At 48.8% G+C, this 20569-nt stretch overlaps 1 protein-coding gene across 1 annotated transcript in view; it reads right to left on the bottom strand.

Moving 5' to 3' along the window:
* The window catches only part of LOC124613164 (venom serine carboxypeptidase), a 135004-nt gene that overhangs the window by 97696 nt on the left and 16739 nt on the right, over nucleotides 1-20569 (bottom strand). Inside the window, exon 2 of the mRNA XM_047141794.1 lies at nucleotides 15134-15317. Within this exon, the coding sequence (XP_046997750.1) occupies nucleotides 15134-15317 (184 nt within the window). The remainder of the gene's footprint in view (nucleotides 1-15133; nucleotides 15318-20569) is intronic.

Raw genomic sequence — 20569 nt, 5'->3', positions numbered from 1 at the left:
CTGAGGACAGATCCCTGTGGTACCCCATTCTCCTGGACTCGGGAGGAACTATGGGAGGCCGCAACTTGCACGCGGAAGGTACGATACGACAGAAAATTTCGGATAAAGATCGGCAGAGGGCCCCGAAGACCCCATCCATGAAGCGTAGAAAGTATGTGATGACGCCATGTCATATCGTACGCCTTCTACATGTCAAAAAAGACAGCGACCAGGTGCTGACGGCGGGCAAAGGCAGTACGGATGGCCGACTCCAGACTCACCAGATTGTCGGTGGCGGAGCGGCCGTTACGGAACCCACCCTGAGACAGAGCCAGAAGGCCCCGAGAAACCAGTACCTAATTCAAGCGCCGGCTCACCATCCTTTCGAGAAGCTTGCAAAGAACGTTGGTGAGGCTAATGGGGCGGTAGCTGTCCACCTCCAAAGGGCTCTTGCCCGGTATCAAAACGGGGATGACAATGCTTTCCCGCCATTGCGACGGAAACTCACCCTCGACCCAGAGACGGTTGTAAAGGTCGAGGAGGTGTCGCTTGCAGTCCACTGAAAGGTGTTTCAGCATCTGACAGTGGATGCAATCTGGCCCAGGAGCGGTATCAGGGCAAGCGGCAATGGCACTGTGAAATTCCCACTCACTGAATGGAGCATTGTAGGATTCAGAATGGTGGGTGCGAAAAGAAAGGCTCCGACGTTCCATCCGCTCTTTAATGGAGCGGAAGGCCAGGGGGTAACTGGAAGAAGCGGAACTCAGAGCAAAATGCTCTGCCAAGCGGTTGGCAATTTTGTCGGAATCTGTACAAACTGCTCCATTCAGTGAGAGCGCAGGGACGCTGACAGGGGTCCGATAGCCATAGAGGCGTCGGATCTTGGCCCAGACCTTCGATGGAGAGACATGGAGGCCAATGGTGGACACATACCGCTCCCAGCACTCCTGCTTGCTTTGGCAGATAAGGCAGCGGGCCCGCGCACGCAGACGTTTGAAGGTAATGAGGTGTTCAATGCAGGGATGTCGCTTGTGACACTGGAGCGCCCGACGGCGATCTTTAATCGCTTCAGCGGTCTCAGGCGACCACAAAGGCACAGTCCGCCGCCAAGGGGACCCAGAGGAACTGGGAATGGAAGATTCGGCGGCAGTAACGATGCCCGTGGTGACCGATTGAACCACCGCATCAATGCCATCATTAGAGAGAGGCTCAATAGCGGCAGTGGAGGAAAACAAGTCCCAGTTAGCCTTATTCATTGCCCACCTGCAAGGGCGCCCAGAAGACTGACGCTGTGGCAGTGACAGAAAGATTGGAAAGTGGTCACTACCACACAGGTCAATGGCAGAGTACGTGCCATGCGCCACACTGAAGTGTGTGAAGGAACCATCATTTAACAGCGAAAGATCGAGCTGTGCCAATAAATGCTCAATGGTGGCGCCTCGACCTGTCGCTACTGACCCACCCCACAGAGGGTTATGGGCGTTGAAGTCGCCTAGTAATAAGAAAGGTGGCGGCAATTGGGCTATCAGCGCAGCCAGGACATGCTGCGTGACATCACCATCCAGTGGAAGGTAAAGACTGCAGACGGTAACAGCCTGTGGCGTCCACACCCGAACAGCGACAGCCTCTAAAGCTGTTTGTAGAGGGATAGACTCCCTGTGAAGAGAGTTAAGGACATATATGCAGACGCCACCAGACACCCTTTCATAAGCTGCCCGGTTCTTATAATAACCTCGATAGCCACGGAGGGCAGGAGTTCGCATTGCTGGAAACCAAGTTTCTTGAAGAGCAATGCAGAAGAAAGGGTGAAGGCTGATAAGTTGTCGGAGCTCAGCTAGATGGTGGAAGAAACCGCTGCAGTTCCACTGGAGGATGGAATTGTCCACGGCTGAGAAAGGCGTGACGGGACTGGGAAGGCAGATTACGCCTCTGGGTCACCTGCTGCCTCTGATGGAGCACCCGTGCAAGTGCTATCCATTGCGTCTGAGGGACCTGGCGAGATCGAGGTCCTCAGTGGACGCAAGAATCTCCACCGCATCCTCAGACGCAGAGCTTGTAGGTAGCGGTGGAGTAGGTGCCACCGCAGGTGTCTTGGTCTTACGGGTCTTCAATGTCGTTTTCTCTCGCTGTTCCTTTGGTTGTCGTTGTTGAGAGGGCTTATTGGAGTCAGTCTCCGGGACCGAAGATGATCGCGAAGCTCGATGACCAGCAACCTGTGGCTTCTTCAGCCACTGGTTGGTGTCTGCTGTGCCGCTGGTAGGAACCTGGGAAGGGAGTGACCCAAGGGATCCCTTCCGAGCGAGAGAAGCCGAAGAAGACTTACGCTTCTCTGCCTTAGAAGTGGGGACTGGTGTCCCCGATGGTTTAGTGGGTGCTGCTCCCGAGGTAGATGGTGTGGGAGCAACAGCGAGAGAAGGGGCCCCCATCGTCAAGGGGGGAGGTGAGCTCCTCTGACTCAGAGCTGACTGTTTGTGGTGCAGCTAAAGGAGCTGGAGCAGGAGTGACAGTTGAGGCATAAGATGCCATCATGCGCACGGGATGTAGCCGTTCAAATTTCCACTTAGCCTCAGTGTAAGTCAGTCAGTCCAGGGTCTCATATTCCATGGTTTTGCGTTCTTTCTGTAAGATCCTGCAGTCTGGTGAGCAAGGTGAATGAGGCTCTCCACAGTTGACACAGATGGGAGGCGGAGCACATGGAGTATTGGGATGAGATGTGCGTCCGCAATCTCGACATGTGAGGCTGGAAGTGCAGCGGGAAGACGTATGGCCGAACTTCCAGCACTTAAAGCACCGCATCGAGGGAGGGATATAGGGCTTGACGTCACAGTGGTAGACCATCACCTTGACCTTCTCCGGTAATGTATCACCCTCGAAGGCCAAGATGAAGGCACTGGTAGCAACCTGATTGTCCCTCGGACCCCGATGAACGCGCCTGACAAAATGAACACCTCTACACTCTACGTTGGCGCGCAGCTCGTCATCAGACTGCAAAAGTAGGTCCCTATGGAAAATAACACCCTGGACCATATTTAAACTCTTATACGGTGTGATTGTAACATTAACATCCCCCAACTTGTCACAAGCAAGTAACCTGCGTGACTGGGCGGATGATGCCGTTTTTATCAAAACCGACCCAGAGCGCATTTTGGACAAGCCCTCTACCTCCCCAAACTTGTCCTCTAAATGCTCTACAAAGAACTGAGGCTTCACGGAGACAAAGGATTACCCATCAGCTCTGGTACAGACGAGATACCGGGGCGAATACGTGTCACTGTCATTCATTGCCTTTCATTCCTCCCATGGTGTGGCCAGGAATGGGAACGATTTGGGGTCATAAACGTTCCCTTTAAAATGAGCCCTCGAACGCTTAGAGACTGCTGGTGGCTGGCCACCAGCAAGAGATGATGTGCCACACTTCATTGCGTTTCATCCACCCTGATGCCACCTACTCCGACCAAGGGCCCTCCCCATGGGCGCCACCCAGCCACAGCAAGGGCCACCTGGCAGGATGGCCATTGCCGGGAGTCCTGATGCCCCAGGGAGATGGGCATCTACTCCTTGGCATACATGGGGAGTAAACGGCGCAGGCATCAGTAGAGCGATCCCTGTGTTGTCAGGGGGCTACAACCAACAGGGTACATGGCGGCCCCACCACAACGGATTAGCTACCGTGCTGGATCTTAGGTGCAAAAATGTACGAGGACGTCATCGCAGCGAAAAACAACACTGCACAGTGCAGCGTGGAAATCGCACCCATGGACGTATCCTCGCCCAAGAGATGGAAAACGAGCTGGACACCATTGCAACGATGAGAAAGATGGCTAAAGGCCTCAATGCACGACAGATACAGTGCACCATGTAAGGCGCCCATCCTCAATTGGCTCGCTCTTCGGAACAATTTTGAAAGATGGAGGTCAAACCCAAGAGGGGACCATCACATAAGGCCGAAACATTTGAGACTACTTTTAGTCGCCTCTTACGACAGGCAGGAATACCGCGGGCCTATTCTAACCCCCGAACCCGCAGGGGGACACACTGCATGATTCTGGCAGTAAATGGCGTTCCATGCCAGTAGAAGATGAAAAAGTGTATTCTGTCTTACTTACAATTTTAGAATCATCAGTGTATAAGATGGTAGTACCCTGGAACTCCTCAAGGATGGAACGTACAGGACACTATTATATCATAGGGGGACAGAGACCTTAGGACCCTGGAATAGGTTGGTCCTAACCCTTGGGGGTTGCAGGAGGAAATACATGGAGTACTTTCTGGTGGCTGGAGATTGAGATCCCGACAGAGGGAAGTAAAGTACATTCCAACTGGCAATCCCATCTGAAGATGGGTATCAGGAGGAAGACATCCCTTGTTTGCAAAGACGGGTACAGGAGACAGACTATATGAGATGGCAATTGTGTAAGAAACCAGGAGTTGGCTCCATTGTATTCATAGAGGAGGCTGTCAACAGGACTAGTGCAAAAGGCACCTATAGCCAGACGCACCCCATAATGATGAACAGGTCAAGTAGTTTCAGAGTGGAAGAAGCCGCTGAGCCATAAACCTGACAACCATAATCTAATCTGGACAAAACCAGAGCATGGTAAAGGAGCAGCATGATCTGCACCCCAAGGCGTGTGTGCCAGGAGGCAGAGAGCATTAAGCTTCCACAAGTATGTAATTTTCAGGTGATGAATATGGGGCAGCCATGTCAGCTTTATGTCACAAAGAACACCCAAGAAATGGGACTGAACTACAACATCTAGGCACTGGCTGCCTAAATAAAGTTCAAGATCAGGTTTTACTGTAGGTCTACAGCAAAAATGTGTAACCCAAGTTTTGAAGGAAGAAAAACGGAAGCCATGGGAAAGGGCCCACAAAGAGGCCCATCAGAAGGCACCTTGGAGCTGGCATTCAGCAGATGCTACTGAGTGGGAACTGCACCAAATGAAAAAATCGTCAACATACAAGACTGGGGTAACAGTTTTCCTGGGTCCAAGGGGTGACAAGTGAGGTGCCAACTCGAACCCAGAAGAGCTGGTGGGATAAAAACTTGCGGATAAAAATTGGAAGGGGACTGCAAAAGACCCTGTCATGGAGGGTAACAAAAATGTGATGGTGCCAAGCTGTGTCGTATCTCGTCTGTAGGTCAAAGGAGACCATCACAAGGTGTTGGTGGTTAAAAAAAGCTTGTCAGATTGCTGTTTCCAATCTGAGTAAATGGTCAGTTGTAGACTGTCCTCCCTCGAAGCCACGGTAATATGGGAACAGTAGGCTCTGAGATTCAAGTACCCAACATAATCTGAAGTTAACCATCCTCTCAAGCACTTTACAAAGAATGGCAGTCAGGTTAATTGGTCAGTATCTATCGAGAGATGTTCGATTCTTCACAGGCTTAAGGAAGGGATAACTATCCTGTCTTACCATTGCAAGGGGAACGCACCTCAGAGCCAAATGCGGTTGAAGACTCTGAGTGGGTCTTACCTCTGGGTAATGTCCAGGTGTTGGCCCATCCGGTTGTGAATGGAATTCAGGCCTGGGGCTGTGTCATGTGAAGAAGTAAAAGCATGCATGAATTACCAGTCAGTGAGCAGTTCCCACAGGCTTCAGCTTGTTGAGGGTTGAAACAGAGGAGGGGTTTCATCAAGTCATCGTTTCTGCTGGACATAGGTACCAGGATAGGAAGAAGACGCTGATGCTGTTGCAACATGTGTAGCGAGGTGTTCTGCAAGGACCAATGGATCAGTACACAAGCACCCTGTAGGATACGACCCTGGACAGCTGATTGTTGCTGACAGCCCAGAAGGCTACGGATCTTGGAGCAAACCTGCGATGAAGAGGCAAACAAGCACTCCCAGCATTCATATTTTCTCCGTTTAAAAAGGTAGTGGGCCTTAGCTCGGAGATGCACAAAAATGATACGGTTGATCTGTGAAGGGTGTTGTCTAAGCCACTGCAGTGCCCATCAGCAGTCCTGGATAGTGACTGACGTCCTTGGCCCACTATGGTACTGGTCAACAAGGGGAAATTGTGAATAGGGGGATAGCAGTTTCAGCGGCTTGAAGCATAGTATCAGAAACGTCTTGCGCAACCACAGCAATGCAATGTAATGTAAGAGACAGGTGTTTAAGCGCACAGCAGACATATACAAAGGCCAATTTGCTCTGCAGAATGCCCTATGTGGGGACCTGTCTGCCTCTTGGTGGCAGGGGAATGACAGAATCATTGGAAAATGGTCATTGTCATGAAGAACATCCTGGGGTGACCAATGCATGGAAGCCGCAAGACCATGAGAGGAGATCGTGAGATCAACAGCAGAAAAGGTGCCATGAACAGCATTGAAATTTGTAGGGGAACTGTCATTGAGAAGACACAAATCAAAGACTGTAATAAGTTGGTCAATGAGAAGACCTGTACCAGTTGAAGTGGCACTCCACCACAGGAGGTGGTGTGCACTGAAGTCCATGAGGAGGAGATACAGGGTGGGAGTTTTTGGATTAAGATAAGCAGTTCAACATAAGAAAGTGCCCTGCCTAGTGGGGAATAGACACTGCAAATGTGATGGTTGGGGTCATTCACACTCTTGGATACAACCGCTAATGACATCACTGCGATCCAAATTGCAGAGCCCTCCAGATGCTATCCCAGGGTAACCACAATTCCAACAGAACACCCAATAACCACAGAATGTTGGAGAGTGGTCGTCACGGAAGTGCATTTCTTGAAGAGCAAGACAGAATGTAGAATAAAAGGAAACAAGGTGGTGTATTGCCAGTAGGTGATGATAATATTGATTGCAATACCACTAGATTAGCATGTGATGAGAATCCATGTTAGACATAAGGTAGCCGAGAGGATGTCACATTATTCTGTCAGTGGTCATCACCAACAAGGATGGCACGACATCCGTAAATAAGAGCTCACACAAAGGTTGTGAGAGGGGAGATGGCACCTCTCAGGGCATAAGGGAGGGGGCTTGTCCTGGGACTTATGTTTCTTCTTCTTCTCCTCCTCCTCCTCCTCCTCTTTTGTGGGCTGAGGAGGGCAGGGCACATTGGGTGGGCAGGCTTCTGCAAGACCCAGGGGCCAAAACAGATCGAGCGGCCTTGGGGCACACAGGTAGTGCATCTCATGGCCGAGTTGTGGCAGTTGGCTTCTGGCTTGAGAGATGCTGGGAGGGATGGATCCTGAGCAGGAACTCCATCACCATTGGATGCCCAAGAAGCGGGAAACTTCTTTGGCGGGGGAGGGAGAGCGATACTCGGAGGGAAGGGCATGGAAACCGCAGCAAGAGGGAAGGAAAAGGGGGATGGGTCTGAAGTAATGAAGGGACATAAGGGGGGAAGTATGTAACAGGGGGTAAAATGACACTGGGTGGAGTCAGTTATATTTTTTGGCGAGCCTCTGCAGAAGACAGGTGACCCAGATACTTGTTCTCTTGGATCTTCTTTTCTCTCTTCTATGCTGGGCAATCTGGCAAGTGTGGAGTCAGGCTGCCACTGCAATTTACACACACAGGTGGCAGAATACAGTGGCTTCCCTCTTGGATTGGCTGTCCACAGTCACCACAAAGAGGGTTCCCCATACAGCAGGAAGACATATGCCCAAAATACAAGCACCAAAAGCACCTCATGAGTGGCGGGATGTGCAGCTTCATGTCACTTCAGTAACACATGACCTTGACCCTCTCTGGGAGGGTATCTCCCATGAAAGCCAGAATAAAAGTGCCAGGTCCGGTGCAGTTGTCTTTGAAATGACACTTCTGCACACGTCGAACAAAGTGAATGTCACATCACCCCAGATTAGCCCGGAGTTCCTCATCAGTTTGCAGGATCAGGTCATGTTGGAAAATCACTCCCTGGACCATATTCAGTGACTGGTGAGGGGTAATAGACACCAGGACATCACCAAGATGATCATAAGAATGAAGAGATGCAGATTGGATACCAGAAGATGCTTTGATCAACAGGGAGCCCGACTGCATCTTACCAAGAGACTCCACTTCACCAAACTTGTCCTCAACATTCTCCACAAAAAACAATGGCTTTGTGGCAGTGAATGTGTTCCTGTCAGACCTAATAAAGGCCTAGTAGTGGGGAAAGTGTTTCATCCCTAGACAGCGAGCCTGACCCTACTCCCAGGGCTTACCAAGGAAGGGAAGGCTGCTGTGTCATACGAAGCCGCATTCAATGAGCATTCACCACTTGGAGAGATGACCAACCACGGAAGGGAAGGCTATAGTGTCATATGAAGAAGCATTCAATGAACATACACCACTTGGAGAGATGACCATTTGAGGAAAGTCAGATTTTTGTAGCTTGATATGCTTCATCTGCTAAGCATCGGCCCAGATACCACCCACACCAATCTGGGACTCTCCCCATGGGCACCACCCAGCTACAGCAAGGGCCAACTGGCACAGCAGCCATTGCTGGGAGTTCTGATGCTCCAGAATAACAAGCAACCATTCCTTGGCATACATGGGGAGGCAAAAGCTCAAATATCAGTAGTGTGATCCTTGTGTGTCAGGGCCCAGCCAGATGGGTACATAACAGCCCCACAACGTAACAAGGACTGCCTACACATGCTGGTGACCCAGTGGGGTGGAGGGACACAACGGCAAGGAAGGAAGAGGGGAAGGAAGTGTGTGTGTGAGTGTGTGTGAGTGTGTGGGGGGGGGGGGGGGAATCCATTCTGCAGATGCTGGGGTTGAAGTCCTTCTCCAAATGGCTCACACTAGGAGTGATCTCAAATATCAAACCCCAAGGGGAAGGTGGGAGGGGGGGAGCAAAATTCCAAAAAGGATGAAAAAGAATAGGTAAGAGAAACAAAATTGCAAGGAATACAGGGAACCAGGCAGATAGCCAGATCAAAATAAATCAGAACACAGAGAGGGGAGGAGGGGGCAGTGAGGATGGGAAAGGAGGGACACAGAAGGAAATGCAGCCAATGAAGGAAGAATGGGCTGCAATAGGTCAGAGCCTGGTTTGTTTCATTTAGTTTTAGGGTGCAAAAACAACTAGGGTCATAAGTGCCCATGCCAGAATAGTAGAACATGGAGAGAGAGAGAGAGAGAGAGAGAGAGAGAGAGAGAGAGGAGGAGGAGTTAAAAATGACTACTCATTAAATCCAACTGATGGAAGGAAAGACAGCTAAAATCAGGGATGTGGAATAAGGACCATAAAATATGCCACAGAGAAATGGAGAGCCTGAACTAAAGATCAAATGTCCTTTGCCATATTGCTATGATGGATAAAAAGTAAAACACGGTCAACAGCCTGCACGTTATTCGCTAAACAGGCTGATAACTCATACAGTGGTTTAAAAAAAGACCACTCCATCAGGAAATAGTGAACTGTCAAAGGTTGAGGGCAATGAGGGCAAAGTGGTGGGAGAGCACCACTTAACAAATGACGATGGCTAAAAAGACAGTGCCCGATAAGAAACCAAGTTAAAATGATCTCCTCACACCAAAGAGACCCGAGAGGAGGTCGTTGAAGCTGCTAGGAAAGGTTTAATTTCCCAGAGCTTGTTTCCGTGAATGGAGGACCAATGGTGATGCCAAAGCGATACCACCTGCTTACAGATGCTAACACAGAGATCACTGTAGGGGATGGAAGAATTAACGGGCCAAGGTACCAGAACTGCAGCCTTGACAGCAGCTTCAGCAACCTCGTTTCCCATCAGACCGAGGTGACCAGGAACCCACATAAACATCACAGTGGCTCCATCAAGAGCAAGCAAGTGACAGCTTTCCTGGACCCATTGCACTAAGGAATGGATGCAGTACAGTGCACTGAGGCTCTGAGGAGCACAGAGAGTAAGAGCAGATGACAATTTAAAAGCCTGTGTCTCCAGCATGTACTGCCTGGCCTGAGGCAGGGCAAAGAGCTCTGCTGTAAATACTGGGCAGTGTTCCAGAAGCCGATACTGAAAAACGTCAGTGCCAATGACGAAGACACAGCCAACCACGGTCAGTCTGATAGCCATCACTGTACACAAAGGTACTGTCATGAAGATCTGTGCGAGGGTTGTGAAACTTCCAGCAATGAAGTGAGGCTGGAGTAGTGTCCTTAAGAAATGAATGAAGGCTAAGATGAACACAGGCTGCCGCATGAAGCCAAGGTGGTAAAGGGTTCACACACATCGGGAAAGTGGCAGGTAGTTTGAAGTTAAGCTACTGGGGCAAGGGCCGAAAGCGAACTCCAGGAGGTAACAGAGATGAGGGATGCACCCCATACTGGGGATCAAAGGAGCCATCGAAGGAGGAGGCATGGGATGGGTGGCCAGGCATGGCATGTGTATCTACTGAGGAGAAAGTCACAGGGGTATGAAAGTGGTAGTTCGGCAGCTTCTGCATACATCTCTCCACCAGGTTAGTGTTTAAGGCACCAAACAGATGCCATTATGGTGGACTGTATTGAGACAGCAAAAGATGGACAGACATACAGATGCATAAACGAAACACCCACAGTCTAATTTTGAATGGACAAGGGACTGATACAAATGGAGGAGTGTGGTCCAATGTGCTCCCCAGGAAATACCGCTAAGGACACGTAGGGCTGAGGAGCATTGTGCAGCGGGCTACCAGGTAAGACATGTGGGAGGACCAAGAAAGTTTCCTATCGAGCATGAGCCCCAGGAATTTTGTAATGTCAACAAACAGAAGAACAACAGGCCCAAGGTTTAAGGATGATTGAAGAAACCAATTGCACCATCAGAAATTCATACAAATTGTTTTGTCAGTGGAAAAGTGAAAGCTATTGTCCATGCTCCACGAGTAAAAATGATCGAGACATCACTGGAGATGCCGCTCAAGGAGACAAGTCCATGGAGAACTACAACAGATCACAAATTTGTCAACGAAAAGGGAGCCAGTGATGCCCGGTGGGAGACAGGCCATAATAGGCTTAATGGCAATAGCAAAGAGAACAACACTCAGGACAGAACCCTGAGGCATACCATTTTCCCAGAAAAAGGTGTCCGACAAGGCAGAACCCACACGTACTTTGAAAACACTCTCTTTTAAAAATTCCTGGAGGAAACGAGACAGGTGGCCACTGAAGCCCCATGTTTAGAGAGTATGGAGGATACCAGTCCTCCAGCAGGTATCTTAGGCTTTCTCCAAATTGAACAACCCTGCCACAGTCTGGGATTTCTGCAGAAAATAATTCATGACGTGGGTGGACAAAGTGAAGAGTTGGTCAACTGCAGAACGGCTTGCTTTAAATCCACACTGTGCAGTGGTTAGTAAATGGCGAGACTCGTGCCACCATACTAGCCGGGTATGAATCATACATTCCATCACCTTGTAAACATAGCTAGTGAGGGAAATGGGATGGTAGCTAGACGGAAGGTGTGTCCTTACTGGGCTTAGGTATGGGTATGAAAGTGGCTTCCGCCAGTGTCTGGGAAATGCGCCCTCTGCCCAGACGCGTTTGTATGAGTGAATTAGGAAGAGCTTGCCCGCAAGAGAGAGGTTTTGCAACATGTGAATGTGAACAACGTCTGGCCTGGGGCGCAGGACCGGGATGAAGTAAGAGCATGCCCTAGCTCCCTCATAGTAAAGGTGGCATAGTAGCACTCACAATTCTGAGAAGAGAAGGGTATCACTCAAGCCTCCTCCACTCGTTTCCGATGGGGGAAGGCAGAATGATGGTGGGAAGAGCATTAAATTTCTGCAAAGTGGCAGCCCAACGTGTTGGAGATAGCAATAGGGTCCATGATGACACTGTCTGCCACTGTCAGGGTGGAAACTGGTGAATGGATCTTGGTCCCAGAGAGCTGTTGGAGATTGGCCCACAAGACAGAGGAAGTGAATGAAATCCAGCTATCTGTTTTGCTAGCCTGAAGAATGTGACATCACTTTGCACACATCAGTTTATAATGAATGCAGTTAGCCATTGTAGGATGACGGTTAAAAATGCGCAGGGTACATCTCCATGCGCAAATTGCATCACGGCATGCCTCAGTCCACCAAGGGACTGGGAGATGGCGTGGTAAAGAGGAAGTGTGAGGAATGGAATGTTCTGCAGCATTAAGGATAACATTTGTGTGATATTCCACGTGGTCATCACAACTGGGGAAATCTTTTACTTCAAAGGTTGCCAGAGAGAATGAAAGCCACCAGTTGGCCTTAGAAAGCTGTCATTTGGGTGTGCACATAGGTGGGATACAATTCAGTAAATGGATAACACATGGGAAATGGTCACTTGAGTACGTGTCAGAGAGAATGGACTACACAAGATGATAGGCAAGCTGCGCAGTGCAGAGGAAGAGATCCAAATGGGAACAAGTGTGCATGGAGTCTGGAAGGAGCACAAGTGCTCCCGTGTTAAAGCAGATCAGGTTAAATTGACTGAGAAGGTCAACCAAGAGGGCACATCTGTGACAGGTTCTGGGAGAACCCCAAAGGGGATGGTGCACATTAAAAACACTGAGCAGTAGAAAGGGGTGAGGGTGTTGCCCAGTAAGCTGGAGGTGGTTTGTCCTGGTGACACCCAATGATGGAGGTATGCAAATGGTACAAAGGGAAAGAGTCCAGTGAAGAAGAAAAAGATGAACTGCAACAGCTTGAAGCTGGGTAGTCAGAGAGATGGGTTGACTATGAATGTCATCCCAGATGAGCAGCATGACTCCCCCATGACCTGGATTACCATCCTCTGGCAGAAGTTCAAAGCAGACTGGGAAGAATTGCGTGAGCTCAAAACAGTGGTGATGATGCAATTTTGTTTGCTGGAGGCAGAGAACAAGCAGATGTTGCAATTCTAAGAGCCGCCATAAGCCCTCTTTGTTGGGTCAAATACTGCGAAAGTTTCATTGGAGGTGAGTCACAACGAGGAAAGGGGAGGAGGGAAAAAATGAAAGATTGTCACCTTTGCGGCTGGCGAGTGCCACCCTTCGAATACTCACTGCTACAGGGCACAGAGGCTGAAGGATCCTGCTCCATGATATCTACAGAGGCATCTGCATTCTCCTTCTGTTGGTCTGCGGAGTCCAGGACAAAGAAATGGTTTGCAGTGTGCACCGGAAACACGGACGGTGGCCGGGTGAGGGTATCACATGGCGACACCTTCAAAGAGGATCTCCAAGTCGGCAAAGGAGAAGATGGTTTGCCTTTGTTTGACTTCTTGGAGCCTCAGTAGTTGGCAGAGAGAGATTCAAGTGTTAGTTGGCTGGACAGACATAGGAAGTCTGTGGGAGTATTTCTGCTGTCCTCTCCGGCCTGCTCGTTGTGTAGCAGCTGACTTCACCCCGTAAGGTGAAAGTTTGGTGTCTTGTTGCACAGCTGGAGGAGTAGACAGGGCTGCTACCATGACACTGGGCAATTTTACAACTGGAATGCTGAATATGAGGTTGCATGTCTGGATGGCCATGTCCCTCGTGGAGTGGGAAGCAGCAAGAACAATACTGTAAATAAGGGATGGTAGAATGCAAGGTTTCTGACTAGCCAACAACTTCCAAGCAACTGGGTAAGGTGCTTTTTCCTTCACGCTCTGGATAGCCCACTCATTGATATATACAGGACAATCTTGGGAGGAAGCAGCATGGTCACTACTGCAGTTGACATAGCAGGGAAAATGAGGAGGACAAATGCCTTTGTGAGCATCCTTACCACAGGTGACACGTTTTGCTGGGTGGCGACAGGACACTCGAGTGTGGTTGTAAAGATGTCACTCATAGCAGTGCATTGGGTTAGGAATGTATGATCTGACTGTGATAACTTCATAACCTGCTTTGATCTTTGATAGAAGCACCACTTTGTCAAAAGTGAGAAACAGAGTGCATGTGGGCACTAAGGAGGCATCTACCTTCATCACCTGATAGGCTGCAGTGACACCCTGATCAGAGAGGTATGTTTGGATTTCTGCCTTAGTCAGACCACGGGAAGAATTCAGTATTTGATGGGTCTCAACACAAACAGGATAGCTGTGGAGTAGCAAAGATGGAGGCAGTTGTTGTGCTTGAGAATCTGAAGTAGTCTCCAAATGAAAAGTGCAATTTCAAAAACAAGAGCAGGAGTTCACAGGTTCCAGCAACTGCATCAACACCTTTCTGAACAGTAAACAGATTTACCATAGCAAAGGATTGACTGTCTTCATATGTGAAACCATGAGGAACAGTGGTGAAGCTAGGAGAGTCTTAATTGTTAGCCTCATTCAGTTTATGTTTGGTACACGTTGACTGTGAAAATGATGGATGGCTCATTGTGAAACCCCCCCCCATCACTGCCAGCATTTCTGATGGCACGCTCCTCCCACTTGGTGACCCTCCTCAGAAGGGGGCGCACCTACCTTAGGTGACTGTTCACACCTCAGGTCACACCTCCCGGACATCTGACAGAGGAACCAATTGGCATTTTGGGCAGGTAGCAGCTCAGGCAGTCACCCCTCTCTGGGTCTGGCAAATCCTACCTGTCAACCCTGGGCTGGGAAGTACACGTTACCTAGTCATCTGTTATGTGTCAGATACTTGGGCTGGCCTTCAGGGGGACACAGGGAGGAAGAAGAAAAAGAGGAATCTCTAACACTGAGGCGGAGGAAGGAAAGGAGAAGGCGAATGAAGAAAGAAAAAAAAAAGGAATGAAAAACAGTGGAGATTGTTCTGATATTGGCTACTGAATGCGCAGAACACATTTCCAAAACATCTCACACATGTTCCAAAAGAACAGCAAGAGGATAAACGTGCAGCATTGAAGGGAAATGATGCTGCAAAGGCTGGGGCTCTATGATAGCCAAGCACAAACCCACCAAAGAACAGCGAGGCCCCTGGGGTGTCGGGACTCCATGTGTGCCACGTATGAACTCACAAAAGAATTGTGAACCCCCTGGGGGAAACACAGCACTGAGTTTGATGCAGTTTTTGGACAACAAAACTGTTTTGAAGTTACACTACTCATTGAATATGGTCCCCTGTGACCTTAGTCTGGTTCCCCCAGACGTGTCTTTGGGAGATAAAAAAGCTCAGGAAAGGATTTATAATTACTTCTTTGTCAACCTACCGCCCTGCCATTCCACAGGTGTCACACACACACACACACACACACACACACACACACACACACACACACACACACATTTTTTTTATGTGTATATTACTATTTCCTGTATGTCCTTATGCTGACTTAAATAGTGTTTTGGTTCAAGAAGTCACAGATTACCTGTCCCAACTGGATTGTCAATGTATATGACAGAATGAGTTTTAGTCCAAGAATATTTCCTTCTCCTCAGGAAGTTCCTTCGAGTGATTGAAAATGGTCCATTTTCAGTAAAGAGACCAAAAAGTGATGAAGCTCCTGGCCCTCCTTGTAACCACAGGATCACTGGCGCAGTTGCAGAATTGGTCTGAAACAAATCATGGAAAGTTACCACTGATTGAGAGAATTAGAACTTATTAGATAATTTAGTCACAAGGTGAGAAGCTGACACATCAAAGCATTCTGGTAAAGAGATTACCTGAATAGTGTACATTATCGTGGAAGCGGATGAAGTGAAATATTTGTTTTTCTATGTACACCATAAAAATCAAATTTACAAAAGTATGAGACATCTCAAAAGGAAGGGGCAACTGATTGGGAAACGTATTTTATCATCAGCCTAGACTTTTGTAGTAGCAGGCACAGATCCTATGTGAGTGAGTAGCCAAAGTTTCTCATACCACTGTTGCATTCCATATGTGTCAGAGATTTCAAATAATCTATAAAACAAATTGTTCTCCAGCATCTGAATTATGGTAAGTGATCTAGTTTATTGGTGTAGAAGAGCATAATGCAGCCAACATTTACCATTTACTGGGATACTTTAGGGCCTTTAGTACCTAATGAAAGAAAAAATAAGGCAATTCAAAAAGTCAGTAGAAATGTACGTGGTGAATGAGAACAATATTTCTGTTCATTTTAGAAGCTTATTAGACCAAATGTACTTTTGATACTGAGATTACTCTTGACATACATAATGATATGGCTTCTGATGCCATAGATGCGCAGTGTATTCGAAAGTGTGTGTGTGTGTGTGTGTGTGTGTGTGTGTGTGTGTGTGTGTGAGAGAGAGAGAGGATGGCATTACGAAGAAGGTGGCCCCCTCTTGTGGCAAATTTCTAAATCCAGCAAGTCAGTTGTGTTGTTACTTGTAATGTAGGTTTCAAGATCATTCTACTTCTTGTACTAATTGTCAATATTGACCCCTTGGTGAAATTTAACAGCAAAATGTTTTATTAAGAAATGAGGAACATGTCCTTTACCATTCATTTCCTAGGCAGTTATTTCCGATTATGTGAAATACCACAAGTGGGGCAAGAATATGTGATTTGTTGCTTCTTTCCACATCAGTGACAGCTTTATGTGGGGCTGTAGGGAAGACAAACTGTGAGGATCAATTAGGAGGAATACGTCGTTTGAAAAATGGAGACTTATGATATGCAAAATTGTTTTTATGACTTATTTTTGTTATAGTCTTCTGTATGGTTTTGTGCTCATGAGACGAGTGTTTGTGTGTAGTTGTCAGTCAGTCGAACAGTCACTTGGTCAGTCAAACGTTCATGAATTTCAGTCTGGGAAGGTGAAGTGTGAAACAGGAAGGAAAGCAGTGAGTACTTGAGTGTGGGAAGCCACTGTTTCAAGGCTGGTGAGGCACAGCGACACCGAGATAGGTACTCGTGACGGAGGAGATAGACTTCCACACATTCATAGTCTCCTTAATGACACACAGCTTGTTGTTTGTACTGTTATACCATTCAGTCTCCCAAAGCCAAAAAACCCTGCAGCGTAAGACAGAATGCACGTCAGTTTTCGAGATGCCCATCTACAGAAGCAGTTTCTGCATAGCCTGCTTGGCCAGCCTGTCGGCAAGTTCATTGCCTGGGATTCCGATGTGTCTTGAGGGCCACTCAAACAGCATTGAACAACTGGACTGTTCCAGGGCATAGATGGACTCCTGGATGTTCGCTACCAAAGGATGGCGAGGGTAGCACTGGTCGATAGCTTGTTAGCTGCTCAACGAGTCAGTACACAGGAGAAATGACTTGCCAGCGCAAGAGTGGATGTGCTCAAGAGCACAAGATATGGCCGCCAGCTCTGCAGTGAAAACAACTGCAGCCATCTGGCAAGGAGTGCTGTTCACTATGTCCTCCACGAACATACGCAAAACCTATGTGACCATCAGCCAACGAGCCAGTGGTGTAAACCACTTCATGGCCCCAGTACATGTCAAGAATCAAGAGGAAGTGACACTGGAGAGCGACAGGGTTGACCGAGTCCTTAGGGCCATGTGAAAGGTCCAGAAGAATCTGCAGCCTAGGTATACACCATGGAGGTGTACATGAATGGACCTCGAGGAGAGGTGGTAACGGGAAGGACTCCAGTTCAGACAGAAGCGACCGGATGCGAACCACAATCGTAAGCCCTGACCTGGGCCGCCAATGTGGGAGATGAACTGCCATGGTTGGGAAAAGGAGACAGTAATTTGGATGTGCAGGAGAACTACAAATGTGTGCAACATAACTTGTGAGCAGTTGTGCATGCCTAACCTTCAATGGAGGGACTCCAGCCTCCACCAGGACATTGGTCACCAGACTCATTCTAAAAACTCCCGTTGCTAGGCGAATGCAACAGTGCTGCACTGGGTTGAGTAAACGCAACACTGAGGGCACCATCAAACCGTAAACCAGACTCCTTTAGTCAAGGCAGGATTGAACAAGGGCTCCGTAGAGCTGCAGCAGTGTAGAGCGATCTGCACCCCAGTTGGTGTTGCTCAGGCAGCGGAGGGCATTGAGGTGCTTCCAGCACTTCCGCTTAAGTTGACGAAGGTGAGGTAGCCAAGTCAATCAGGTGTTGAAAACCAGTCTTAAGAATCGATATGTCTCCACTACAGTGACTGGATAGTCATTAAGGGAAAGTTCTGGTTCTTGATGAATGGTACAATGCTGACAGAAATGCATGACACATGACTTCATGGCTGAAAACTGGAAGCTGTGGGCTAGAGCCAATGACTGTACCTTATGAATGGCTCCATGTAGGCGCCGCTCAGAAACACCGCTGCTGGAGGAGCAGTACGAAATGCACAAGTCATCCACATACAGAGAAGGTGAGAACGACGTCCCTACAGCTGCTGCTAGACCGTCAATAGACACTATAAATAGAGAGACACTCAATACGGAGCACTACAGAATGTCATTCTCCTGAATATGGGGGTACTATGGGAGGCACCGATTCGGGTATGGAAAGTATGGAGCGACATTGTATGTGGCAAGGATATGATGTCGCCAGGTCATGTCGTATGCTTTAAGCAAGTCAAAAAAAGACGGCAACCATACGTTGGGGTCTGGATAAGGCTGTTCGAATGGCAGAATTGAGGGACACAAGATTATCAGAGGTAGTATGACCCTTGTGGAAGCCACCCTGACTTGGAGCCAGTAGGTCACGTGACTCCAGGATCCAACCCAACTGCCAACACACCATACGTTCCAGTAACTTACAAAAAAAGTTGCTTAGGCTGGTAGCTATCCACATCAAGTAGGTTTGGACTGGTTTGAGCACTGGAATGATGGTGCTTCCCGCTATTGCGATGGAAAGACACCATTGCACCAGATCCGGTTGAAGATGCCGAGGAGATGTCACTTGTAGTCAGAGGAGGGATGTTAAATCATCTGACTGTGGATCTAATCTAGCCCAGGAGATGTGTCGAGGCAATGTGCAAGTGCGCTGAGGAGCTCCCACCCCGTAAATGGGGCGTTCATGGGGTGTTATAGAGTTCACTGTGGCGTGTAGTGAATGAGAGGACTTTCCTTTCCATCCACCGTTTGAGGGTGCAAAAGGCTGGGGGGGTAGTTCTTCAACACAGAGGCTCGAGCAAAGTGCTCAGCAATTGCGTTTGCATCGGTAGATAACACGCCATTGATGTTAATGTCAGAGACACCTGTTGGGGTCTGGTACACAAAAAGACATCTGATCTTCATCCAGACTTTGGAAGGTGACGTATGGCACCCAATGGTCGAGACATACCTCTCCCGACACTCCTGTTTCCATCATTTTATAAGCTGGTAAATGTGGGCACGGGGCCGCTTAAAGGCTATTAGGTGCTCTCAGGAAGGATGCTGCTTATGTTGCTGTAGAGCTCGCTGACGCTCTTTAATCGCCTCAGCAACTTCCTGCGACCACCAAGGGATTGTCTTTCACTGGGGGCACCCTAAAGAATAAGGGATAGCATTTTCCGCTGCAGAAACAATCATTGTAGTGACCTGCTCAATGACAACATCGATGACACCATGTGGGGGAGATTCAGCAATGACAGCAGAGGTGAAGGCTTCCCAGTCTGCCTTGTTTAAAGCCCATCTGTGTAGGTGTCTGTGGGCATGAGACCAAGGGAGTGACAGGAAGATGGGGAAGTGGTCACTACTACACAGGTCGTCATGTGCTCTCCAGTGGATAGATGGGAGATGGCCAGGACTGCAAACTGAGAGATCAATGGCCGAATATGTGCCATGTGCCAAACTGAAATGTGTGGGGGCACCTGTATGTAAGAGGCAGAGGTACAGGCAGCGATGTGACAGTAAATTTTTGACCTCCCTACCTCGGCCAGTAAGCATGGCGCCACCCGATAGGGGTTATGAGTGTTAAAATCTCCCAGTAGTAGTAGTAAAGGTTTAGGAAGTTGATCAATCAGTGCAGCCAATACGTTCAGGGGAACTGCACCATCTGGAGGAAGATATACATTGCAGACAGTTATTTCCCACATTGTCCTTATCCTGACAGCCACAGCTTCAAGAGGGGTTTGAAGGGGCACAGGTTCACTACATTCTGAGTTCAGGACATAGACGCAAACTCCACCAGACACACTATTATAGTCCCTGTGGTTCCTGTAATATCCCTTATAACTGCAGAGGGCAGGGGTCCACATTGCCTGGAAACAGGTTTCCTAGAGGGCAAAGCTTAACAGTTGCCATAGCTCAGCCAGGTGGAGGAATAAACCACCATAATTCCACTGGATGATTATGTGATCGCGAGACTGGGAAGGCATGAGACACTCAATGAAGCAGTCTACGCCTCAGGGTCACCTGCTGACACCAGATGAGTACCTGAGTGATCGACAGCCACTGTGTCTGAGGGTCCAGCGAGATCTAAGTCCTCAGTGGACACCAGAATCTCCACCTCATCCTCACCACCACACACACCACCACAGTGCCTTGATTCTTGGGGGTCGTTTTCTTTTTAGGTTTCTCTCGCTGCTCTTTAGGTTTGTCCCATTGGGAGGGCATCACTGATTCAGTGTCAGGGACTGAGGAGGACCATGAAGCCCTACGACTGGCTACCTGTGGTTGCTTCAGCCATTGGCGGGTGTCAGCTTTGCCACTGGCAGGAACCTGGGAAGGGAGTGACCCAAAGGATCCCTTCCTGGCAAGAGGAGCTGAAGAAGACATGCTTGTCCAGCTGTGAAGTGGGTACTGACGTCCCCGATGGTTGGTGGGTGCGTGTGTGTGTGTGTGTGTGTGTGTCGGGGGAGGGGGGGGGGGGGAGCAACAGGGAGGGAAGTGTCACCAATCAAGGGGGCAAGTGGAGTCTGACGGCTGTGAGAGCCAACTGCCCACTGTATGTGGCGGAATG

This window comes from Schistocerca americana, chromosome 4 (assembly GCF_021461395.2).
Source record: "Schistocerca americana isolate TAMUIC-IGC-003095 chromosome 4, iqSchAmer2.1, whole genome shotgun sequence".
Lineage (NCBI taxonomy): Eukaryota > Metazoa > Arthropoda > Insecta > Orthoptera > Acrididae > Schistocerca > Schistocerca americana.
This window is presented reverse-complemented; position numbering and strand designations above follow the sequence as displayed.